This window comes from Emys orbicularis, chromosome 4, assembly GCF_028017835.1.
Source record: "Emys orbicularis isolate rEmyOrb1 chromosome 4, rEmyOrb1.hap1, whole genome shotgun sequence".
Taxonomy (NCBI): Eukaryota; Metazoa; Chordata; order Testudines; family Emydidae; genus Emys; species Emys orbicularis.
The window spans coordinates 122,529,129-122,555,783 of NC_088686.1; the positions used below are offsets into that span (position 1 = coordinate 122,529,129).

A 26,655-nucleotide genomic window follows, 5' to 3' on the forward strand; every position below is an offset into this window, starting at 1 on the left:
TTTTGAATGACTATATTTTAGTGCTTTAATGTATATGCTGCCACATCATGGTTATTATTGTTTGTATTAAAGTAATTCAACAGAGATCTCAACTGAAATGAGGGTTACATTATCCTGGGACTACATAAATGCGTAATAAAAGAAAATCCCTGCCCCAATAAGTTTATAATCTACATATGAGTCAGAAAAGTGGGGGACGGGAAACTGAAACACAGAGAGGTGAAGTGACTTGCAGGTCAGTGGCAGAGCCAGAAGTAGAGCTTAGGTTTCCTGTATGTGTCAGGTCAGTTTCCTATCCTCTGGACCCAACTGTCTCTCTCTAGATACCGCAGGAGTGACTTGAATGCATTTACAATAGCATTCCTAATGCTGCAACAGCTGAGTTTTTTGTACAGAATTTTCCTTTATTTTTTTTTAAGAAAAAAGGCATTGATGATTACCCTGAAACAGATGCTTCTCAGGAGTTTATTTCAAAGTGTGATGCGAGATTCCGTTGAGTAGGCTGTGACTGTCAATAGATACATTTAAGATGTAAGAAAGTACTAAAAACTACAGGCAAAAAAAATCTAATGATCTGTACAGTCCCTTCCTACTAGAGACAGCCCCTGCACTTTATGCATGTTAACAAGAAGGATTCACAGAGCACTCTGGAAAGATCACCAAGAACACAGACAAGGAGCAGAGGGATTTCAGCACACTCTGATGCCCCCAGTCTCTGGCCAGCTCCACGTACCTGACTCTTGTCCAATTGGTCTCACCGTCCTGGGGCAAACAAGTAACTCTGTGGAGGGCATATCCTGTGATTGTGCATTCTGGGAGTCCTTTCTTTTATTAAAACACTTGAAGATGTGGGAATCCACCAGGGCTGCAAGCGTCTGATTCATCTTCCTCTTGGTCCATTCAGGAAGGATGTGGAGCAGCAGATCAGTCGTGAAAGTCAGCCCGATGATAGCTGCACACTTCACTACCATCTGCTCCGAAGGGCTCATGTTGTCTAACACAGCCAGTGCAATGCCTACCGAAAACAAGTCATTCAGTAAATCATCACTTCTCCATGCTGGGTGCTCCTGAGAGACCAAGACAGTAAGATTACAGTGGTTAGCTGTGGCGTTGGGAGTGAGAGGAGGATGGACGTCCTGTCTGGATCCTGTCTTTTTTACCCTACAAATGAACTGACCTGAAGAAGCTAACACGTCAATTATCTCTTCTGAAAGCTGCCTTCACCAGCAACTACTGATAATGGGCAGTCACAGGGAATTCACACACTGGATTTTTGTACTAACCATGAGTTGATCCAGGATCCACCATAACTGCTCAGTACCTTGATTTGACTGTAGAATTTATTAGGAGGGCTGTGTTTATATTAATTCTTAATAGTTTGTCATTTAAATGAGACTTAAAGCGGCTTCCCAGAACAGCATCAGGACTCTGCTGCGCCGAGCTAGAGTGCCAACTACTGGACTAGAGGCCTGGCATGACTCCAAGAGCAGATCAACGTATTCAGGGATTAGATTGGGGCAAAAAGAGGGAGAACCTTTTACAGTACAAACGCCAGAAGAATGCCTGTTAAGCAGACTGTAGTGAGACTGAGTGGCCTCCCTCAAAGCTGGAGAGCAAGGGACCACTACACTCCCCCTAGTGAGCAGGGCTAAATCTGCCACTCCCCCCTCACCAGAAGTCCTGGGGCGGGACAGAAAGTATAAAAGGAGAACCCCAGAGCTCAGTTGGGGCTGGAACACTGGAGGGAGCAGCAGATTTATTTTAAAGAATCCTTATTGTGGTTGCAGGAAAAAAAATCCCGATGTGTAGAAAGAATAGTAAATACGGCAGGAGACCAGCTTGGCTTAACAGTGAAATCCTTGCTGATCTTAAACGCAAAAAAGAAGCTTACAAGTAGTGGAAGATTGGACAAATGACCAGGGAGAAGAATAAAAATATTGCTCAGGCATGCAGGAGTGAAATCAGGAAGGCCAAATCACACTTGCAGTTGCAGCTAGCAAGAGATGTTAAGAGTAATAAGAAGGGTTTCTTCAGGTATGTTAGCAACAAGAAGAAAGTCAAGGAAAGTGTGGGCCCCTTACTGAATGAGGGAGGCAACCTAGTGACAGAGGATGTGGAAAAAGCTAATGTACTCAATGCTTTTTTTGCCTCTGTCTTCACGAACAAGGTCAGCTCCCAGACTGCTGCACTGGGCAGCACAGTATGGGGAGGAGGTGACCAGCCTCTGTGGAGAAACAAGTGGTTTGGTTCAGGACTATTTAGAAAAACTGGATGAGCACAAGTCCACGGGGCCAGATGCACTGCATCTAAGGGTGCTAAAGGAGTTGGCGGATGTGATTGCAGAGTCATTGGCCATTATCTTTAAAAATCCATGGTGATCGGAGGAGGTCCCGGATGACTGGAAAAAGGCTAATGTAGTGCCCATCTTTTAAAAAGGGAAGAAGGAGGATCCGGGGAACTACAGGCCAGTCAGCCTCACCTCAGTCCCTGGAAAAATCATGGAGCAGGTCCTCAAGGAATCAATTCTGAAGCACTTAGAGGAGAGGAAAGTGATCAGGAACAGTCAGCATGGATTCAGCAAGGGCAAGTCATGCCTATAATATAATATAATAATTAATGGAGATATCCCATCTCCTAGAACTGGAAGGGACCTTGAAAGGTCATCGAGTCCAGCCCCCTGCCTTCACTAGCAGGACCAAGTACTGATTTTGCCCCAGATCCCCAAGTGGCCCCCTCAAGGATTGAACTCACAACCCTGGGTTTAGCAGGCCAATGCTCAAACCACTGAGCTATCCCTCCCCCCAACTTGCCTTCTTGCCGGCAAGTTAAAGAAGTATGGGCTAGAGGAATGGACTATAAGGTGGATAGAAAGCTGGCTAGATCGTTGGGTTCAACGGGTAGTGATCAATGGCTCCATGTCTAGTTGGCAGCTGGTTTCAAGCAGAGTGACCCAAGGTTGGTCCTGGGGCCGGTTTTGTTCAATATCTTCATTAATGATCTGGAGGATGGCGTGGACTGCACTCTCAGCAAGTTTGCAGATTACACTAAACTGGGAGGAGTGGTAGATACGCTGGAGGGTAGGGATAGGATATAGAGGGACCTAGACAAATTAGAGGATTGGGCCAAAAGAAACCTGATGAGGTTCAACAAGGACAAGTGCAGAGTCCTGCACTTAGGATGGAAGAATCCCATTCACTGTTACAGACTAGGGACCGAATGGCTAGGAAGCAGTTCTGCAGAAAAGGACCTAGGGGTTACAGTGGACAAGAAGCTGGATATGAGTCAACAGTGTGCCCTTGTTGCCAAGAAGGCTAACGGCATTTTGGGCTGTATAAGTAGGGGCATTGCCAGCAGATCGAGGGACGTGATCATTCCTCTCTATTCGACATTGGTGAGGCCTCATCTGGAGTACTGTGTCCGGTTTTGGGCCCCACACTACAAGAAGGATGTGAAAAAATTGGAAAGAGTCCAGCGGAAGGCAACAAAAATTATTAGGGGGCTGGAGCACATGACTTATGAGAGGCTGAGGGAACTGGGATTGTTTAGTCTGCAGAAGAGAAGAATGAGAGGGGATTTGATAGCTGCTTTCAACTACCAACCTGAAAGGGGGTTCCAAAGAGGATGGATCTAGACTGTTCTCAGTGGTACCAGATGAGAGAACAAGGAGTAATGGTCTCAAGTTGCAGTGCGGGAGGTCTAGGTTGGATATTAAGAAAAACTTTTTCACTAGGAGGGTGGTGAAGCACTGGAATGGGTTACCTAGGGAAGTGGTGGAATCTCCTTCCTGAGAGGTTTTTAAGGTCAGGCTTGACAAAGCCCTGGCTGGGATGATTTAGTTGGAAATTGGTCCTGCTTTGAGCAAGGGGTTGGATGACCTACTGAGGTCCCTTCCAACCCTGATATTCTATGATTCTATGTCTCTTCTAGGGAGCTGGAATCTCAACATGATCCCAGACTAGCAGGGCCGTCCTTAGGCATAGGAGGCTACTTAGGGCACCTGAAAATTTAGGGCACCACTGGGTCTTAGTGTCCCCTTCCTGCCTCTTCCTATCCCTGTTCTGACCCTTCCTGCAGGCTCCCATAGCTGGCTGCTGCAGCCTGGTGACTCTTACTCCGGAAGGGATCTAGTAACTTAAAAGTGAAAAAGTCTTCCACCCTACCAGACCTATTAGCACAACACTGAAACTGTTAAAGAGCCATTCAAGTGGTAATGAACCCATTTAACAGGCATTTGCCAACCCCTAGGTATATATTGTCAGTTTCTGAATTTGCTGACAAAACCAGTTGTGCATTACTGTAATATTTACTCAGAACATGTTAGTCTACAAGACCTTAGTTTAAAATTTGCTTTAAAAATATTTCATCAGTGAGTTTGTGAAGATTCATAGATTCATAGATTCTAGGACTGGAAGGGACCTCGAGAGGTCATCGAGTCCAGTCCCCTGCCCTCATGGCAGGACCAAATACTGTCTAGACCATTTCTGATAGACATTTATCTAACCTACTCTTAAATATCTCCAGAGATGGAGATTCCACAACCTCCCTAGGCAATTTATTCCAGTGTTTAACCACCTTGACAGTTAGGAACTTTTTCCTAATGTCCAACCTAAATCTCCCTTGCTGCAGTTTAAGCCCATTGCTTCTCGTTCTATCCTTAGAGGCTAAGGTGAACAAGTTTTCTCCCTCCTCCTTATGACACCCTTTTAGATACCCGAAAACTGCTATCATGTCCCCTCTCAGTCTTCTCTTTTCCAAACTAAACAAACCCAATTCTTTCAGCCTTCCTTCATAGGTCATGTTCTCAAGACCTTTAATCATTCTTGTTGCTCTTCTCTGGACCCTCTCCAATTTCTCCACATCTTTCTTGAAATGCGGTGCCCAGAACTGGACACAATACTCCAGTTGAGGCCTAACCAGCGCAGAGTAGAGCGGAAGAATGACTTCTCGTGTCTTGCTCACAACACACCTGTTAATACATCCCAGAATCATATTTGCTTTTTTTGCAACAGCATCACACTGTTGATTCATATTTAGCTTGTGGTCCACTATAACCCCTAGATCCCTTTCTGCTGTACTCCTTCCTAGACAGTCTCTTTCCATTCTGTATGTGTGAAACTGATTTTTCCTTCCTAAGTGGAGCACTTTGCATTTGTCTTTGTTAAACTTCATCCTGTTTACCTCAGACCATTTCTCCAATTTGTCCAGATCATTTTGAATTATGACCCTGTCCTCCAAAGCAGTTGCAATCCCTCCCAGTTTGGTATCATCTGCAAACTTAATAAGCGTACTTTCTATGCCAATATCTAAGTCGTTAATGAAGATATTGAACAGAGCCGGTCCCAAAACAGACCCCTGCGGAACCCCACTTGTTATGCCTTTCCAGCAGGATTGGGAACCATTAATAACAACTCTCTGAGTACGGTTATCCAGCCAGTTATGCACCCACCTTATAGTAGCCCCATCTAAATTGTATTTGCCTAGTTTATCGATAAGAATATCATGCAAGACCATATCAAATGCCTTACTAAAGTCTAGGTATACCACATCCACAGCTTCTCCCTTATCCACAAGACTCGTTATCCTAACAAAGAAAGCTATCAGATTGGTTTGACACGATTTGTTCTTTACAAATCCATGCTGGCTATTCCCTATCACCTTACCACCTTCCAAGTGTTTGCAGATGATTTCCTTAAGATTATAAAATCACATCTCTAAAAAATCCTTGCATAGATTTTTAGATACACAATCATCTTCAGCCTTAAATGCTTGGATCTTCAGACATAGTTTTTTAAATAAATCCTTCAAAAGACCACCCTTATCTAAAATACACATTTTAATTTTAATTACTATAGTAAAAAAACTTTGCTTCCAAAATCTTCCTGTCCATCCCCTTCTCCCTTCATATGCCCCCCCATTAGTGTCCCCCATTGAAGAGAGCCCTTAAAGGGACAACACCCCTTTCCTTCCAGATAGCTGGACAAAGAGTTTCCCTTTCTTTACTTCTGACTATATGATGAACTAGTTTTAAGAGAACCCTCCAGCAAAATCAGTACTTAGTAAGATATAACATCCTTTGTTATGCCTAAAATCTTTGGAAACTTATATTTTAAAGTTGGTGACATTTCATAAGCATGTCTATTGTTATGGAGATCACACAAAGTAAATTAGTGTTCCCTTTTTCTAAAAGCAATGAACATTGTTATGAACACACTAAACCTCTGTGACTGATTAATTTAAAATAATATTTTTGTTTCAGTGAGTTAAATATGTAGTAATCTGGAATGATTACTTTATGAAGGCTTAAGAGTACATTTAAAATATAAAATCAGCTTAGAAATACTGATTAAGAAAATGTAAAACAGAGAAGAGTTGCATCATGTATTCCATACTTAATGTTGTATTCAGCAAGACAGCTGACTCGCCCTTACTACAAAGTTTTTGCAAATAAATCTCTGACAAACTTCAGGGCATATCAAAAAACCTGTGACTGACATTTTTTTATTTCCAAGTTTAGTGCTTTTAATTAGGTAAGAACATAAGAAAGGCCGTACAGGGTCAGACCAAAGGTCCATCTAGCCCAGTATCCTGTCTACCGACAGTGGCCAATGCCAGGTGCCCCAGAGGGAGTGAACCTAACAGGCAATGATCAAGTGATCTCTCTCCTGCCATCCATCTCCACCCTCTGACAGACAGAGGCTAGGGACACCATTCCTTACCCGTCCTGGCTAATAGCCATTAATGGACTTAACCACCATGAATTTATCCAGGTACCTTCTGCATGTCCAGTCTTCACCATCTGGCATGCAGTGGAAAACATGCCCCATTTTCTTTAGAAAGAAATGGCAGAAGAGTGTTTTTTTCAAATGTCATTTGCTTCATTTGGGTTCAGGGATTTGGCTGGAAGGGGGTGAGCACGATGGGGGAGGGAAGAGAGGAGGGAGACAATGGGGAGAGGGTAGGGCCTGGGTGGAGTGGGGCGGGGCCTGGAGCGGAGCAGGAGTGGAGTATGGGTGAGGCCACAGGCAGAAGAGGTGGGCTGGGGAGCTAGCCTCCCCAAGGGGCAGCTTCACCCACTGCCCATGACAGGAGGTAAGAGCGGGTTGGCTCCTGCACACCCAGTGCGCACTGCAGTCTCCTTAGGCAGGGGCTGTATTCACAGAGCCGAATGTGCCAGCACCACACATTCTGTGTGAGGGAGAGGGTAAGGGGGTCTCTGCGGGGAACTGTGACTCTCCATCACCGTGAGGCAGGCCGGGGGGGCCGGTATCTTTTGCTGCCTCGTCCCTAACACCCCCCCCCCCCGGGCTGCCGTCGGGCATAGGGGCACCAGTTTAATAATACTGCATAGGGCCCCTTAAATCCTAAGGACGGCCCTGCAGACTAGGCCCTGAGTGGAGCTGCGCCCTGCGGTCGGAGGAGACAGATGAGAATCCCCAAGGATTCCCCGCCACCAGGGCCAGCTTTAGGCCAATTCCCCGGAATCGGGCCCCGCGGGTAATAGGGCCCCGCACCCGCCCCTAAGAGGGCCCCGCGCTTTAGGCTCACACGGCGGTGGTCCGCTCCGGCGGCATTTCGGCGGCGGGGGGTCCTTCAGTGCCGCAGAAGATGCGGAGCGGACCCCTCCGCCACCGAAGACCCGGACCGCGAAATCAGGCCCTGCAGGTCCTAAAGCCGGCCCTTACTGCCACCGTTAGGGCCCTGGGCTGGGACCCAGTGGAGTAGGGTGGGCCCGGGTCTCCCTATCCACTGCTGCCAACCCCACCCCTGGGGTGGCAGTCTACCCACCTTAGCAGTGGCGGCTCCAGACAGCAGCGCACCAAGCACGTGCCTGGGGCGGCAAGCCACGGGGGGCGCCCTGCCGGTCCCTGCGAGGGTGGCAGTCAGGCAGCCTTCGGCGGCTTGCCTGCTGGTCCCGTGGATTTGGCGGCAATTCGGCGTCGGGTACGCCAAAGCCGCGGGACCGGCGGACCTCCCGCAGGCAAGCCGCCGAAGGCAGCCTGCCTGCCGTGCTTGGGGCGGCAAAAAAGCTAGAGCCGCCCCTGCACCTTAGGCCGGATGGTCTGCGCTTGCCTGCTTTTGCTCTGCCCCAGCCAGGAGGTTGTGGGCCATAGACTGTTAATTGCTGTCTGCTCCAGTCAGGAGGTTGTGGGCCACAGACTGCCTGTGCTCTACCCTCCCCCTCTCCCTCTCCCGGGCCAGAACTTCCCCATAGACTATTGATTACTACCTGCCTGTAGAGAGGCGGGGTGGCCTCCATCCCCACTTGAGAGTGAGGAACCACTACACATACTTCTTGCCTAATTGGAAGGTCTGGCCTATTCTGCAGAGCTCAGACTCGTGCTTCTCCGCTTTGCTCCAAAGTTCAGACCTGCGCTGTCTGCCGCATTCAAGCTCCCAGGCTCTTTTTAACTGCTGCCCTTAAGGAACAGAAACATTGTGTCCCCACTGGCTGGAGACATCAGGATCAGACCCTCACCTTTTAAGGTAGGGGGCAGCATAATATTTTGCAACTTAACATTCTGGCGAATGGTGCAAATGTACAATTCATTGTCTGAGCTGGAAAGCGATTCCGTTTTGGAGGGGATGACCTTGATGGCATTGGCTGCACGGAGAGAAAGAGGAGAAAAAACAATTACAAGAACTCACATTTTAATTTGTTTGCTTTTTAAATCTATCCAAAGCAAAACAATACTTGACAAGATCTAATGGGAACAGCCATTATAACCATTTGGGTGTGAGAATAAACTCTATCACCCAGAATGCAAAACAGGTTCCGTTGCATTTCTACTTAATCACAACATTCCGAGGCTGGCTCTTCTGGGGGCCAAATCTTTGGTGTCTCCTAGATTTCCCAGACTAAATCAGATCAATGGCCTATCTTAGAAGGAAACCGTAACTCTTCTTCCCTTATGGAAATTTGGCACTAATATATGGGGAAGTACTAGCCTAATCCCAGGAAGTAAATGGCTGGTTTATGGCCTGCAGGAGCTGGGCTGCTATTTTTCTCTTCCCCCTTATTTATTTAGGAAGTTTTAAAAGGCTTACAGAATCATTGCCATGGAATTATTATCATTTTGTTTTTGATATTTACAACAGCTTTTATTTAAAGAAACATTATACAGCAATATAATCATCAAATCTCTCTGTTTAACAGGGTGTTACCTTTGCACTATGCAAGACGTTTTGTTTCTGGTGATTGTATTATTCTGATTACCCATTTATCAAGCCAGGCATGTCCATCAAATGTTAATAATCAAAAACATGGACAGATGTGCTGGGTTTGTTTTTGTTTTCAGGCAAATGTATTTTGTCTGAATATTGAACAACATATCTAAGAATCTATCCGCTACATTTCTCATATCTTAGCTAGTATAACTGCAAGTGATACCATTCCCATAAATATCAAAATCTTTTGGTTGGAAGATATTTGCCACCATAATATCTTGTATCAATTAGTCCACAGATTAACTGTGTGGTGAGTAGGAAAGTGTTTCCTTTAATGTTTTAAATATGTTGCTTTTTCATTTCACTGGGTGGCAGCATATTCTATTATGGAAAACTATAACTATTCACTATTAGAGGGGTAGCACATAGAGGAAACCTTTTAAGGTTGCTAACAAATTGCATTATAACCTTTTCTCAGTGACTTATAACTTTGTTAGGCATTAAGCTTTGGGACTGAAATTTTCCATGCTTGGTCTCTGCTTCCGATTTGGTTTTTTGAAAAGTTAAGACTTAAAATGGTTCAGCAGTTTTGTCAATGTTAAAAAATGCATATTTTCCACCTGCCCTCTTTTTGAGCAGCTTTAGTGTCCCAAAGATTTGGAGCAGGAATAGAAATTTCTCAGGGACAAATATCATCCAAGAGTTCTAACTCAGTCCCATGCTTTAATCACTCAACCTCACTCCCCTCCCAGAGACAGGAATGGAACCCTGCAACCCAGCATTCTACTGCTGAACGTACACCACTTACCCTCTCTGCTGCCTCCCCTGGCCCCAGTCTTGCCTCCTTTCCTAGCCTGTTCAGCTACTCTTTCCATTCCCCTCAGCACATCTCCTCTTTGCCCCTTGCACCCTCCTTCCTTCCCTGAATTCCAGCAGCCAGTGCCAGGCCGACAAACATTCCCAGAAAGATGAGAACTGCCTGGGAGGGTGAGTCACTATACACTATACAGTGGGCTGTGGCATTTAAGAACATAAGAACCTGTCTTGCAACAGTGGCCAATGCCAGGTGCTTCAGAGGGAATGAACAGACCAGGTAACCAAGTGATGATGAGTTAATGACAAGTAGCTTACTGAAAAGGCCCTCCCACTCATCATCTACTTCTTCCTCCTCCTCCCACAGATGGAAGATGAGCATGTTCTTTAAATGGAGGTTCCGCAGCAACTCCTCGCAGTAAAATGGAATTCCATGGCTTCTCTGTATCAAGAACCTAAAGAGAGACAAAACTATCACTGACCATTAAAATAAGGGACTGTTATTCTCCTTGGGCGATGTTGGGGATGGTAGCTACGTAGATACCATGGTGACAGGTGCCTTAACAACATCTAAGGTTGCAGTTGAAATGGACGAGGCTGTATCAAGTGTCCTGTATGACTCCTACGTGGTAGATTGCAGGGCTGTACTGAAGATATAGAGTGTGTCGTGGGGTGAATGAGCAGCAGGGCAGGGGATCAGGCTCATATTCAAATGACAGTCAGGTGTAAATCAGCACTTAACGTAGCTATGGTCGTTTACAAAAGCTGAGGATCTGGCCCCATGTTTGTTTTTAAATGTTACTAATAGCAACTAGGTTACTAAAACTGGACCCATGTCAAGTCTAAATATTCTCTGCTAACTCATCACATAGGTGTCACCACCTTCCTGCAGAGTTCCAACCTGTCACAGCCAGCCTCTTCCTTAAACACCTTCCTTCTTTCTCCCATAAAGCCCTATCAGTCGCAGAAATGCTCTCTGGCAAAGTTCATCTTTTCCTTCTTCAAATCCCTCCTTAAAAGTCACCTCTGCCTTTATGCCTGCAAGACACTGTCAGTTGACATTGGCAAGGCAGATGGCAAGCCATAAGCACTGTTCATTGTGCTAAAATGTACTTGTTTGACTAACTCTCACCCTCCCATTCCCACCACCACCACCACCCTCTTTGGCTACCTGTTGTAACATACAATCTCAGTGTTTTTAGGGCAGAGACACTGGAGCCCTCACCCTGACTGGCACCCTTAGGTGTTACTATAATATAAATAAATGCCAAGATTTTCAAAAATGGGAGCCTAAAGTAAGACTCTTAAATCCACATTTGGGCACTTAAATAAATTGCCTGATTATTTCAAAAGTGCTGAGCACCCAGCAGCTCCCATTGACGTCACCCATACAACTTTAATTGTGTATACACACTAAGATTCAATCTTTAATTAATTACTGTCCTCCTCTCCCCACGGGACTTCTTGCTTCAGTCAATGCACACAATGGAATCTAGGATCCTATGGTTACACCAGTGTGGGGGTCACATAGGAGTCCTTGGAGTTATTTTAAGGGTCCCTTCTACTGTACTTATACAAAACCAGGAGGAGGGTAAGGAGATTCGCTTAGGCACATACAGCAGTTAGGCATCTAACTTCCGGTTGCTCTTTTGAAAATCTCTCCATTTTACACCAGGCTTTTGATTTTCAATGTTTTAAACAGGCTCGGCCAATATCTGTTGACCAGTTGCTATGACATTTGCGGCCTCTCAGCCACTTGAATTGCAAAGACTCAAAATGTCAGTAAAGCTTCCTTTGGCAAAATATCCCCCAAGTCCGCTCATTACCTGATGTTTCATCAATTCACAGATTCTAAGGCCAGAAGATACCACTGTGATCAGCTAGTCTCACCGCCAGTATAATACAGGCCATAGCATTTCCCTGAAATAATTCCTGTTGGAACTAGAGCATATTAGAAAAAACATCCAGTGTTTTCGTACCATGCTTAGCTTTAGTATCTTAGCAAATATGGAAACAGTATTGGCATAGCCATCTGCATTACAGTAGTAAAATGGAAAAAAACAATAAGGATAACATTTTAAAATGCACTGTGCAGGTTTTTGTTTAGTTGATTGCTTTTAGCTGAAAGCAGGTATCAAATAAGCTTTAATGAATTTTTAGCCTTGCAATTTGAATGGGTGAAAGGGCAACCTGGAGATAGACGTTCGCTAAATCTGTTTATAAAACTGGAGATGGAAGCCTAGTACAGACTGGGTTTTACCTAAGCAAAAAGGGAACTGCTGATACAACGCTGAGGACTCTCAGCAGGTCACAAATGGATATAGAAATAGGCATAAAGAGTCTAGAACTGGAAGGAGTTGCCCAAATTTGTGATACTGCAAGCTGTGTTAAGCTGGCTGGAATAATGAAGATAGATGGGTGGGTAAGTCACCACCTGCCCCCTGTGGGACATGTTGAGAAGAGGTGTAGGAGCCACTGGCACTTGATGGCTGGGGGGTTACTCCAGAAAGCTTATGCTTTATTGTGAGGATTTTACCTTTGTTTGTGGGCTCTGGGAATTACTCTGAGGACATCCAGGCTTCACCCAGACTTTGGGCCCCATCACTGGACCAACTGGATCCCAGACTGCCTAGGGGATGGGAGACTGAAGATTTCTGTTGGTTTCTTCTCCCTCACTTGTCCCCACTGCCTGATTCTATGCTCCTCCTCAGCTTCCATCCAACCAACTCTGAGGCTGACTGAACCACATTGGACCATCATGACAGGCCAAGACACCCTCTCAAGCTCTGCAAGCCAGACATGCCACCACTGAACCTGTCTGGAGCTGCCCTGCCTGCATTGATTCCTGGGACAACCCCAGACAAAAAACCGCATTTCCCCAACCTTTGCTGCCTCACCTTCCCTCCCCCTCCTGTGCCAACCCCTTTGCCTAAAGAGCTGGAATAATCTCTGACCATGTTGACCTGAAACCCAGCAGCAAACCTAGCCTTTCTTTCCTTTCCCCAAAGGGGTAGGCCCTTTAATATCAGCAAAGAATTCTGACCACCTTCCCTCTAAAGGACTCTGATAAACACTCCAGACTAGTCCCAACGCAGAGCCACTTCCCTGTCAGAGCTCAAACAGCTCAGACTGTATTTTCCCTCTTTGCCTTAAGTGAGTAGTTGAAGGAATTTTGACAGGGCAGTTGCTGTACTAAGGTGCACTCACACCTGACTGCTGAATGGTGGGGCAGGAAACAAAGGTCAAGTTAACATCTTAGCCTTCTGTGCTCACCACTCTTCACCACAACAGAGGGGATGGATGGTACCACCTTAGCTCTCTGCCTAGGAGCAAACTGATCGAGAGATCCCCCAAGCAACCGCCCTGGGATGTATTTGCAAGCCAGAACATTAGAAGGCAGTGACAAGCCAAGAGCTATATGTTAATAACAATAATATCTGGACTTTCTATAGTGCTTTTCATTAGTGCTTTTTCAGAGTCAGTATAATCATCTTCATTATACAGATGGGGAAACTGAGGGACAGAGAAACAACGTGACCTGCCCAAGGTCACCCAGTAAGCCAGTGATAGAGCCAGGAATAAACCTCAGTCCCAATCCAGTGCTCTATCCACTAGGCTACAGTGAATCTTTGCCAAGCCCTAGATGGAACAGCATACAGTTAGGACCAACCATGTTTTACTAGGTGCTAGGCTATTGGGCTGTTTTGACCCTGCTTTCATGGACCCTACAGAGTCAGTCACTTGGCCATGAGCCATTTGGTTCCTCCTTTATGGACCTGCTCCCCTCTGTTTTGCAGAGAAAGGTTGGTTTGCAGCTAAGAGCACAGATCAGGTGCCTATCACTTACGTTTCTAGCTCCCGGGGGATGCTGACCACCCCAAGGTCCTGGCAGGCTTTTTGCAGGATCACAGAGGGCTTTAGCTCCCGCAGCTGAACATAGGTGGTCTTTGTGCTCTTAATGATGTTTGCAGCAGAACCACAAGGCAGCCGTGCTTGGCGGCTGGGAGGAGATAGAGACATGACCGTAAACACTGGGATGTTGGAGAGCAAGTTGTCCAGAAATTCCCATGATGCAGGATCAATGAAGTGGGCTTCGTCAATGACAAAAATGAGAATGTCTTTCTCTACTACCTAAAAAAGGGCAAAAAATCGCCTGAATAAGGTGTTGCTTCAGTTACGTATATCTTGCCTTCAGGCCAGGGCCAGGGGTGTCATACCCCCACCCCCGTGACTGCTACTCCAACCTATGGGGTGGAAGAGCAGCTGCAGCTCCTTTGTGTTGGTTAGATAGAATACGGGGATCTGCACAGTAGCGTAGCTAGGGGGGCTGCAGGGGAAGCAGCCGCTTCTCCTCAGCACATTTTTCAAAAGCGGCGCCTGCCGGGCCGGCGCTGGGCTCCTGCAGGCAAGGGGGGCAGCATGGCCGGAGGAGCCATTGGGGGGGCGGGCACAGCCGGAGGAGCGAAGGGGCCGGCTCCTCGGCCATTGCGCCCCATGCTCAGCGTGGCCCCAACATCGCCGCAGCCGCCTCATGTGGCGGCTCAGGGCTCGGCGGCCGAGCGCTCCCCGCCCCTGGATGCGGCAGCAGCAGCATCTCCCAGCAGCGGCTCGCAGCCCATTATATAGTGCAAAGAGAGGCAGGGATGGGAGAGGGGACGAAAAGCCCCAACACGTCTAATGTCCCAAGCGCCTCCCGGAAGCGATCGGGGGACAAATATCAGGAAGCAGCAACAGGCTTCTTCTCCGGGTCCAGTGCTGGGCTGCCAAGCACACCCGCCCGGGCTGAGGGAAGCAGGAAGCTGCCGGAGAGAGGGGGGGATCTGCCCGCCTGCCAGCTGCTGCCCACCCCACTGCTCCGCTCCCCCCCAGCTCCCAGGAGAAGCGAGCAGCGCCCGCCACCCCTTCCCCGCGCCCGCAGCCTCCAGCCCGGCCTCAGGGCAGGGGGGCAGCCCGCACTGCCTGGAGCTTCCCGCGAGCCTCTCCCCTCCCCCGCTCGCGGCGGCCGCCCGGCGCAGTGTCATGTTTTCCTCCGAGTCCGAGGTCGCTCGGCAGCAGGTGAGTCCCGCCCGGGGGTGCTTGAAACTTTCTCGCCTCTTCTCCCCCCCTTCTCCGACCGTACCCTAAAAACTTCCTCGGCCGGGCCGGGCCGCGCCATGCCCAGCCCCCTCCCCCCGGACCGAGCCCCTCCGAGGCGGGGGCGCAGCATGGCCGCAGAGTGGCCGGAGGAGCCAAGGGGGGGAGACGCGGCACGGCTGGAGGAGCCAGCTAAGGGGGGGGGGGCGCGGAGCGGCCGGAGGAGGAGCCAAGGGGGCGTGGCCAGAGGAGGAGCGGGGGGCGGGGCGCCTTTTTTATGTTTGCTCCCCCTGCACTTAGAACCTGGCTATGCCACTGGGTCTGCATACACATGGATCCATGGCCCCTCCCATAGCCTGACCCCCGACCACCTCTAACGTGACCTTCTGTGCTGACTAGGGAGGAGACAAGGTCCAGAGCTTTCCTCCCAGCCAGCTCAACCCACTTCATTCATGCACGTGTAAGAGGGCTGTGTCCCTGCACACCGGGGGCAATGTCACCCAAGATGATTACACTCTTTTGGAAAGGGGGGTTATTTATGTTTTTCCACTCTGGGGGTATAGTCCCTGCATTTTGGGAGGAGATCCAAGCTTTGGGACAAAGCGTGAGCCAGTTTCATGGAGAATCCATCCCATAATCTGAATCTGAGAAGGGCCAGAAAGTGCACTCGGTGATACAGAAAGACATAGTTCCTGCCCTCTAACTTTAGACATCACACAGTGAGTGCAGGTAACAGGAATTAGGATTGAGGAGGGATATAGAGGATAAGGACATAAGGAAAATGACCGGAGTACACCATATTCCCAGCCTGCTAACCAGCTGTTCATTAGCAGAATCTGCAAGTCCAGTGCAGTCTGGGGAATCATTTCTCTCCGTTTCACAATAAAGAGAGTGGTTCACCTTCTGTAGTATTTTCACAAGAAATAGTTCCATCTCCTCTGTCCTTGTTTCATTATCCATTTTGAAAACCTCGGCAGAGATGGGAAACTAGTCAGAAAAAAATGAGAACAGTGAGCAGAAGAGGCAGCGTTCCTGTTCATGATATACACATTCATGGGAAAAGCCCTGATTGAAATGTCCAGCCTAGTGAGACACACATGTTCATCTCAGTGTCTATCCTTTCCACACAGGGTTTGCATCATCTAGGGCATGTGTACGTGAATATACCAAGGCCTCTGCTTCTAGATCCTCCGTCTAAGTCCAGCTGAACAATTAAACTACCATCTGACAGCTCTTTGGTGACCTATGTGAAATAAACTGTTGGTCTTAGTCCTGCTCTTGGTAGGAGGGTGCCTACAGCAGAGGAACTATGGGTGAAATCATGGCCCCACTGAAGTCAATGGCATTGACTTCCTTTGTGATTCCGTTGACTCTGGTTGACTGACAGTGGACAGGCTAAGAACTGGAGGGGCTGTGATAGCTGAACTGCCCTCTCACCCAGAGAGGTGGTCCTTTCAGAGCAGAGGTGGGAAGTTGTGTGTGTACAGCAGGCTCACTCCGCCATTATGGGAATTCTGTGGATAAGGAGAAGGGTTTCGTTCTCCAGGGCTGCTGAGCCTGCACATTTCACCCAGCTTCCATTTTTGAAGCCTCACCCTCCATGACACCTTTTTCCCCTTAGGCCTCTTTCGAAATTTGATGTTTCCATGCTGTGCAGTGACAGGCAGCAAAAGCAAATCTTTGAAGTGTGGAGAACAAGAAATGAACTCCCCCATTTACTTTTATGGCAACCAATGCAGCTACCAGGGCAAATCTTTCCCTCCACATTCAACTTTTCTCCACTCCTGTTCCCCTTGAAAAGTCAAATGCAACTTCTCATTGGAGGGGGTCCTCTTACCATCACTGATTAGTATCCACCCATTCTCTTAACTGCTCTGTAAGTGCCCTAAGCCCCCATCTGAACCCTCAACTCCCCAAGCGCTGCCTTCGAAGTCTTTCCTGGGATGAGTAAGGGCTATTTCTTGCAAACCTCACAAGTCTGTGTGGAATTGCTTCCCTTCCTCCTGTGTAGCTGCAGATGGCCGACGTTCTGTGAATATCCTTTAGAATGTTTAGGAACAAAGTCCAGGGTGTGTGCACAGACTAGGATTCAGGCTCACCAAACAGGTCAGCCTCATGACCGCAAGAAGGCCAATCCCAGAATAAGAGTGAGGAAGTGGGACAGGTGAAGTGGATGGCATCAGATCGACAGCATCATGCCACTAATTCTTCCATGCAGATCTAGGAGCAAACATTTCTGCAGCCATACCCAGCACCCTGTATATCCCAGTTATAATGACTGTGTTGAATTTCATGAGAATTCACACCTTTGAGCCAGCGTGCAATTTCAGGGTAAGAATAAAAAATGCTGAGATGCCGAATTGGTGTGAAGCAAGGTAAATAACAGAACCCAATTCCACAGACAGGCTTTTCCCCCAGAGAGTGAGGGCTTTCTCCATTACCTGAACACGAAAGATGTTATTCAGGAGGCAATAGTAGGACTCTTCTACCACACCTTGGAGTTTGCGATGGAGGATGTGCTGTCTTGCAACTTCAGATTTACAGGCATCAATCCCCAGAAACATGGCCATGAGTGTCCGGATGGCAAAAAAATTCTGCTGCACATTTACCTTCGTCAGCTCCATAGCAACAACCCTGCATGGTTAAAATGAAGAGAAATTATAAGGAAGTTCTAATGGGGAGTCAGGAAGAGCGAGCACATTCTGAGAAAGAATTACAGAAACACAAACCTACCACTTACCACATGGACATCTAGACACATAGAAAAAGCTTCCAAATGAAGGAGAAATAATGGAACCAGGGTTCTTCAGCACTTTCTGATCGACCTCCAAGACAACTACAAGACATTTCAGCACCTGATTTTCTTTATGGATAAATGGCTGAGGATCAGCAAAGGATTTGAGCAATGTCTCCTGGTCTCTGTTTCCTTCATGGCTGGTGCAAAGCAACCTAACCCCAGAGCTCAGCCTCTCCATTTTTTGCTTTTGTTTGTGGGACACAAAAGATTAACAGCCTTGAACTGATCTCCAACCACCTTTTCTAACCACACCCCTTTGGGTTACTGTCAGAGTCCAGACTGATCAGTCTGTTTATTGTCTTCTGGAGAACACACCCTTGTCAAAAGCACCTGGCTGCTTTCAGTTCAGTTCCATGCATTCCCCTGGACTCTAAAGTCATCCTGCATTGAAAGACATGCAACCAGACATACCCGTGAGCATCCATCCCATTAGAGCTGCTCTCATTGCCATATCGCATGCATCCAAAAATGCCTTTTCTTAGTGATGGGCCATCTCCCAGCCCTTCACTAATGACATTTTTAAAGTCTGTCCATTTCTCTTGGGGGAAAAAACCAGCACACTTATGAGCTTTCATCCACAGTTCAAAAGTTGCATTAGCCCACGAAAAGCTGAACAAAACCTTTTGAATTTTGAAATATCAACATTTTTAATGTTGAAATTTGAAAGGTAAAAAGGACTTTTTTTGGTTAATATTGACAATTTTCAGGGAAATCTTTCCCCAGCTTTCAACCAAGTATTGAGCTGATCAAAATATTTCAAAATTTGAATTTTCAAATTAAAGGGGGAAAAAATGAGGGGAGACTTAATAAAACAAATTTGCAGAATGCCCCCAATTTATTTTTTAGCAGCTCTCCCACATACACTGTCTTGCTAGACATGTTTCCTCTTTAGCATCTCAGTCGAATAGCACTGAAACATGAATCTGACTTGATCTGGGTCATGACAGCCACAACCAAGGAATCTCTCATAGGATGGATGGGAGAGCCATCTCTTTTTGATGCGTTTTCATGCCCTGCTAGTTTTGAGGTTCCCAGAAATCACACTTCCCATATGTTGCCAGAAAACAGATGGACGGCTATTCCTCCTGATTCATGGGAGGTGGATAGCTCAACAAATCAACTGGACAAAAAGCCACAGTTAATCAAAGAGCAGGTGAGGTTAATCCTTTGAATCACGAAAGGACCCATCCAACCATAAGTGAATCTTTCAGATTGCCTCATTTATTAAATGAAGAATTAGAGCAGTAGGCTGGCATTGATAGGTACGATTGGACCACTGGTTGTTTCATTGCCCCTGTGTCTGTGCTGGCTATTCCTGTACGTGAAATAATAGTTGTACTAAAGGAGGAAGTTACTAAAAGCTCCTCTCCCCCATGCAGGGCTCATTTAAGCCATTAGAGGTCAGCTTTCACCCAATTAGACAGGCATTTGGCCATCTCAGTCTGTGCCAGCCTCACAAAGCCTCCATACCATTTGGCATTATTGCAATCTCTGTAGGAATGTTGCAGCTCAAGATCACGATGCAAGGGCAGAGGTGTGTGGGGCACAGGGGGTCAGGTGTATCAAAGTGAAGTTAAAGGCACTTACTTGTGGCCAGCCTCCTGGCCTAAGTAGGCAATTTCAGCAAGTAACTGGCTCTTTCCATAGCCCATAAGGCCTTCATACATTATGATGCGGCCTTCTGTAGACCCCACAAATCCTTTCAATAAAGTGTCATAGATTTCAAGCTCTTTTTCCCGACCTAAGAAACATGGAGTGACTTTAGTAAAGCAAAGACCAATGCACATCCCTTTCCCTCTTTGCTTAGCAGTGGCAGCATGTCTTCACCCATATTGGAAATGCATACATAAGTCACTGGTTCATTTCCACCTCTGCTGCAATCCTTATCTATCCCTTTCTCCCCACTCATTTTGATAATTACAGCTCCCCTCTCTAGCATATTCCCAAACCCGACTGTCCAGATTCCAGCACACCGCTGCTACCCTCCCCACCACACACACAAAGAAGTGTGACCACATTATTCCTATCGTCACACAACCACTTGTTCATTCCAATACCCGGTGTCACTCTTCAGATTTGTATCCAGTCTCCTTTACAGACCCTGAGCTACATTCACTGGAGCTGGCACAGGAAAGTGTAATTTACATCTCTCCTTACCAGCCTGCCAACCAGGAGATTCATCAGCTCCTACAGGGCAACAGGATTAAAACTTAGAGATGAGGTAGGGCTCACCTGGTATTTATCTCATAGAGCTAGAAGGGACCTTGAAGGTCATCAATTCTAGTCCCCTGCCTTCACTAGCAGGACAAAGTACTGTCCCCGACAGGTGGTTTTTTTATTTTGGTTGTTTTTTCCCCAGATCCCTAAATGGCCCCCTCAAGGATTAAACTCACAACCCTGGGTTTAGCAAGCCAGTGCTCATACCACTGAGCTATCCCTCCCCCCATTGGAGGTATTGGGGTGCTGGAATCTGCATTTTGTTTCAACCCCATTTGTCAGTAAAGTGAAAAGATGCTAATCAAAGACACAAAGGGAGTGAATATGAGGGGTAAGAATGTGCATGTATTCCTTCGAGACAAGGTGGTGAGTATGAGGAATATCTTTATTGGATCAACTTTGGCTAGTGGAAGAGACAAGCTTTCAAGTCTCACAGAGCTACTCTTCAGGTCTGGGGAAGGTAACCAGAGCGTCACAGCTACACACAGATGGTTAAGCATAAGGGGATCACACATGTTGCATGAGACCACTTAAAATGAAGTGGACAGTTAACACCTCTACTGGAAAGTTTGTTTCTTCCACCAACAGGAACTAGTCCAATAAAAGCTATTCTCTCACCCACCTTGTCTCTCTCCTATCCTGGGAGCAACACGGCTACAACAACACTGCAAACATGTATTCCATACTCTTGTCTGACCATGGATAGATCCTGCGGTCTGTGGGGAAATAGAGCAGGGTGGCCTTCTTTCCGATAACCAAGATCCTGGGCCTGAAGACCCTGAAACATCTCCCCTAGAAATCTGCCATACTGAGGACTTTCGTGGGTAATGGGGTAGGCCTAAAAGCCTGAACCAAAAATCAGTTTGTGAGGCTATGCCCAGTCAAAAGTAGCAACAGAGGAGGGAATGAAAGAATAAATCCCCCCCCCCCAGCAGTACTGGTGAAATATGTTCATGGCTAATGAAATATAATAACCGCTTGTGTGAAGCAATAGGTAACTTTAGCTAAAGGCAAACTGACTCATGCAATTTCTCCTTTGCATGATCTGTGACCTACTCCGTGATTCCAGCTATCTGCAAACTAGCCCCCCCCTTAAGCCTTTGCTGAAATCCCCTGGAAAATGACATAGTCCAAGTCTTAAGAAATGTACCAAAGCTAGGGCCGAGCACCACCCCTGCGGAAACCACCAAGCGCCCTTCTACCCAAACAAACACCCACTCCTCGGAAATTAGGTCAGAGGGTAGGGAGGGGGGTGAGAGGACTGACCCCAACCCCAACACCCTAGCTCGTGATCACCCCAAACCCAGCCTGTGATTTGCCCCCGAGCTCGTGTTCACCCCATGCCCAGCTTATAATTGGTCCCCAATTTCTTAACTCATGACGTATTGTTTGTACCCTGCTTGTGGTTTAATGGAATAAAAGCAGCATGTGAGCTGTTGCTAGGGGTGTTGGTCTCCGGACCACACCCCAGTGCACTGGTTTGTATGTCAATAAAGGCCTCAGGCTATGAGTCTTTGAACTAAAATGACTGCGTGGGGGTCTTTGACCACGACAGGTCCATAGCACCATATAAGACCTGCAGGATCAGGCACCACAACGTCAGTGTAAAGGCCCTGTATCTTTAAGAGCATCCCGAGCACATCTCAGAGCTTTACATTTCTGAATGATCCCAATGGTCAGTCACTTAATATCCTCAAGTAGTGGGTCCTCCTCAGACATTTCCCCCCACATCCATCTCTTCCTTGGGCATCCTCTTCCCAGCAGCAACAACTGCTCCACAGGTTCCTAATGACAAACCAACTGGAGTTCCGAAGAGCTCTGTCCACCTACCCAGTAAGTGGTAATACTCAGACCTCTCCTTGGTGAGATACGCTGTGCCAAACATTCTGCAAGGAGGAAGAGAAAGGAAAGCTGCAGTTAAAGAGTGAAAATACTCCTGGTCAGACTGAGTGGGGGCGCAGCTGGGCTGCCCACTCTCTCTGAATCCAAGCACTGCTTCCAAGAAGGGTTTCATTATTCTTAGCCTCCTGCACCCAGAAGCTCAAGTTGAGATGGGGTGAAGTAGTGTCATGGGGTTTCCCTTCAGAAGAGCGCTAAAGAAACATCAATAACTAAGGAGCCTAATGAGCCTGGTGTAATGGGAGGGTGTATTAATATCCATCGGTGAGAATTGGAGAGCTAAGAAGGAAATGAGGCACAGCAGCCTATGATTTCTCTGGTAAAGAACAATGCAATGCAATGCCTATTAGCCTGGCTTCCTGAAGCTGCTCAAGGATCTGAAGGTAACAAACAATTCTGTACCGCAAATGGGTGAGAGATGAGAGACAAGTAGGAATAGACAGATTCAATAAAGCTTGCAGAGGAAAAGATAAGGAAAGCAAAAAAAGCAGAATGAGTTAATACTAGGTAAAGGCTGTAAGGGGAATAAGAGTTTCTATAAACATGTCATGGGAAAAAGAAAGTAAAGCCATGAATAAGTAAGAAGGTGAATGAAATCGATGATTACTCTGAGCTCCTGTGCTGCTTTTTAAAATCTCTCTTTAGCAAGCTATTCATTAACAATGGCCCGACTCCTGCAAATTGCTCCCCACATACGGACTCCCACTGACTTTAATGGGGCTCCCTCACATAGAAGAACTTGTAGGAATGGAGCCTTGGATTTGGACAATGAGAGCAAGGCAGATATTGTATAAACAGCTGTTGATGAAAGGAGGTATCAGGATATATGAAAAAACAGAACACATGCAAACTTGGTCTCTGAACTTAATACTAGCTAGCTACACCACAATTGCTATGAATTTGGGGGGGGGGGTTGTACTGCACCTTTAAATTTCTGACAGCACAGCTGATGCAGCATGTTCCAAAGAAGGGACCCAAACTGTGCTCCCTCATGGAGACTTTACTTTTGTTCTTTCTTAGTTTGTTGTGCCCCTTAATCTGAACTGAAAGTCATTTGGACTGAGTCTAGAGGGCTGTCTAGGTGTATGGAGAAACATTGAACGCTTCTACATTTCCATGGTGCAGTTCCCAGTCTCCTAGTAGCTGGAGCTGATGTGGGAGTGGGAGAGAGATGCAAATGAGACACTATAGTTACCCATTCTCTCAAACATGAGGATTGATAAAAGATATGCCAGTTGAAGGTATTTTTACACTGAGCTATTTGCTGTCCAAGCAGCTGTTTGTCTCTGTGACGGGTTGGATCACAGAAACCCCCTTGGGAGCTGCCACCCGATGTGCAAAGACTACCCCTGCTTCTGTTTTCCCTGCCAGCTCAGGACTCCAGCACCCTGTCTTGCTGAGCCAGACACTCCCGTCTGGCTCCAGACACAGACCCAGGGTCTGAATCACTTGTCCCAAAGCTGCAAGTTTACCTGAAAACAGCTCACAGAAGTGTGCTCTGTTTCTTTGGAGGCAGTGAGCGTAAAGTGAGAGGGACTGGATGCTGCAGGGAGATGTTTCTGGGGAACTTGGCAGCTGGGACTCACTGATTGTTACCGGCAAACCAACATTTAGACTGGCAGAGTCTAGAGGAGTTTGCTGGCAAGGCAGACAGACTGGTGTGTCAGGGACCTGCCACACAGCTTAGCAGCACCAAAGCTCTTGCTCTTGCTAAGGCAGAGTGGTAACAGTGGCTCACAGTTCTGACTGTTCTGAGCATGACGTCACAGGGGACACTTACTTTATCTCAATGATGCCAAGATAATGATAGACCATGCCGGGATTCACAACTCCTTTCATTTCAGTTTGGGGGAGCTCTTCAAAGAAGTAATGAGGCAGCCTGGAGTTGGCGTAGGTCACTGCATCACAGGACACTAACCCCGGATAATACATCATCATCCAGGCAGCGAGATTCACCTTCTGGCCAATGACTGTGTGGTGGAAAGAGCAAGAAAATGGGCACTGAAAAGTTAACTGAGCTCCCGCCCATCCTCCTGTGGACAGCTCCATATGTATCCATGCATACATACCCCTCCACCAGCAAAAATACGCAGCCTACACACACACTCTGTGGGTACCCAGGGGATACCAAACATGCACAGGACCAGAGAAACAGACTGTACCTGTGTATTCGTGCCTTACACGATGGCCAACTACTCCGCAGAACACTGGCCCGCTGGTAACCCCGATGGAAACTAGCCTAGCAAGCAATGAGAGCAACATGGAGTCAGCAATCCCAAATGTCCAGTCCCTCTTGCCACATCTGCTCATGCACCCTCTCCCCACCCCCACTCCTGTAGTGCTAATTTGTATTAACTATCCCCACATCAGCCAGCTAGGTCTCCCAACAGCCTGTGTGCAGCTCTGTGTGTGTGCGAAAGGGATGGAGAAGAGGGCAAGGAGCTTCCCTCACGCACGTCCCCATGTAATGACAGTTCTTGTGCTTCCCGGAGAAGCACTGTTGGAGTCCTGCTGGCTGACAGGCCTCGGGGTCCCCTTCAGCAGGGAGCTCCTCCACCGACTGCAGTCAAGAAGGACTTGATGGGTCCTTCAGAGGCCAGTGGGGTGGGGGGTGACAGTCAATAGGGGTTTGGCTCATGCTCTTTGTCCTGTTACCAATGCTCTCAAGGGGAAAAATGCCTTTAGAGATCAAAGAATTTGCCATTCTCACGCAAATGGAGCTGAGAATCCTGCACAGCTGGCGTCGTTAGTCTTTTGCTCTCTCTTTTCTGCAGGGACTGGACTTGTGGATTGGAGTTTCTTGGGCTGTTGTGGGATAGGTCAGTGAAGGTGGTTGGCTTTGCATTTTGCTCTGAATGGTGCTGAGGTTCACGGTCATCCTGAGCAGGTTCCAGATTCATGGCCAGTCACCACAAAAGCTCCATCAGCTGCACCCACCAGTATCACCTCTGAGGCTGAGGTTCTATTGCTCCAGTGGCACATAGCTGTCTTAGGCGGTCTGGGTCATGTAGAGTGAGGGGGAGCCCAGGTAAACTGGGCTAAAAAATTTGTCTCCCAGCTGTCATGTCACTGCCTCCTGCCTACTAGGGGGGCCCTCCTGTTGGGACGAGGGAGTTTCGATGACAAACAAGCCCAATAGCACCCCTGTAGGCAACATGAAGAACTGCACCTTCCTGCTTACTTTATTTTCATGAGCGTCTCAGAACAGAAGTTGAAGATTTTAAATGCGCTGTCCAAGGCGTGGGTGCTCTCGTCAGCCTGCTTATCCCCAGGGAGCCCGAACACACACAGGAATGTGCAGCCCTGCCAGGGAGGGGAAAGAAAACACCAGAGGGGTGAGGGTTTTTTCCAAAGAGCAAATCAGTATCAATGTCTGTGGCAAACAGTTCCACTGTGCTCCAGCTCTCCCATCCACCCTGTTAGAGTAGTGCTGTCATACAGTACCCCCAAAATGTTCTGGGAGACCCCACCACCGCCTCAGACTCAGTCTCTTCAGCACCAAGCTTTTTATCATTCCTCCTGATCCCTGCCCTCCTCCTCCCTTCTCTATCCCTAATGACAATGCCACTGTCCCTCCTGCCTCCTACTAGTCCCTGAGTCTCAGGGGAATGTTTGCCAGCTCCGGCTGCCCAACTGGAATGGCCTTGAAGCTCTGACCCACTTTGTCAAACATAAAGACTTTGTTGATTTTGCCACTGAAGACGTGGATGATGTTTGAGATCTTCACATTGGCATCGTGGATGGCCTTGCACAGATGCAAGGTATTGGCAGTTTTGTCAAACTGCAGGTTCACAAAGACAATTGTGACCGGCCGAAGCTCAGATAAATATTCTAGAGGTTGGTTGTCGTCAATCTGAAAGAGAAGAGCCAGATGTACTCAACAGTCCGTACTCCTGGTGAGCGGGAAGCATTCACTACTCCATATACCCATCCTCCAGCTGGGCTGACTCTGCTCTCAGATACAGGTGCTAACTCCACGAGGGCAAAGATGTTTGATCAGCTATTGCCATAGGAAGGAGTGGGCCCCCATCAATGGGAAGCACTCTCCAGTCTCAGGATGATGATCCTTTCAGCACAGGACTGGGAAATGAGGCTAGGCACCAAGGGGATAAAGGGGGAGATAGCTGAGCAGAGCCTGTCAATGTGACTTTGCTACAACCCAGGTCTCCCCATAAACTTTAAAATTTTAAACAGAACAAAGGAAAAACTTTTTCATACACCTTACAATTAGCCTGTGGGACACATTGCCTGCAGTCAAGAACTTGGCAGATTTCAAAAAATTATGACAACATCCAGTGTTATAATAGTAAGGATTTTTTTAAATAAAACCCAATAGTTTTGGAAGGGATCTAAACCCTCATGCCTCAGGTCATAAGCCAAGGGAGGGGGAAGGAAAAAACTTTCCATGTGGACCAGTTGATCCACAACTACCCACTTCAGGGTTTCTTGTATTTTCCTCTGTAGCATCAGGAGAACCTCAGAAAAATTCTAGCTGTGTAAAGCACAGACCGTCAAGCCAAAAAATAAAATTCTGTGAAGTTACTGCAGTACCTTCTTCAGAATGTTTCTCATCACATACTTCCGGAGGGACTTCTCCAGCTCATCATTAGGAGACAATGTGGAGGTTGCTCTGAGGATACCTAGGGGAGGAAATTCAATGCTTTCAATAGCAGAAGGAAGACTTGTGGTTA

At 47.3% G+C, this 26,655-nt stretch overlaps 1 protein-coding gene across 1 annotated transcript in view; it reads right to left on the bottom strand.

Moving 5' to 3' along the window:
- The window catches only part of LOC135877812 (adenylate cyclase type 10-like), a 113,060-nt gene that overhangs the window by 74,243 nt on the left and 12,162 nt on the right, over positions 1 to 26,655 (bottom strand). The window contains 14 exon segments of the mRNA XM_065403360.1: positions 734 to 1,015; positions 8,477 to 8,602; positions 10,297 to 10,433; positions 13,826 to 14,109; positions 15,952 to 16,038; positions 17,493 to 17,685; positions 19,436 to 19,589; positions 20,006 to 20,035; positions 21,896 to 21,951; positions 23,745 to 23,934; positions 24,127 to 24,203; positions 25,146 to 25,267; positions 25,626 to 25,817; positions 26,516 to 26,604. Of these exon segments, the coding sequence (XP_065259432.1) occupies positions 734 to 1,015; positions 8,477 to 8,602; positions 10,297 to 10,433; positions 13,826 to 14,109; positions 15,952 to 16,038; positions 17,493 to 17,685; positions 19,436 to 19,589; positions 20,006 to 20,035; positions 21,896 to 21,951; positions 23,745 to 23,934; positions 24,127 to 24,203; positions 25,146 to 25,267; positions 25,626 to 25,817; positions 26,516 to 26,604 (2,019 nt within the window).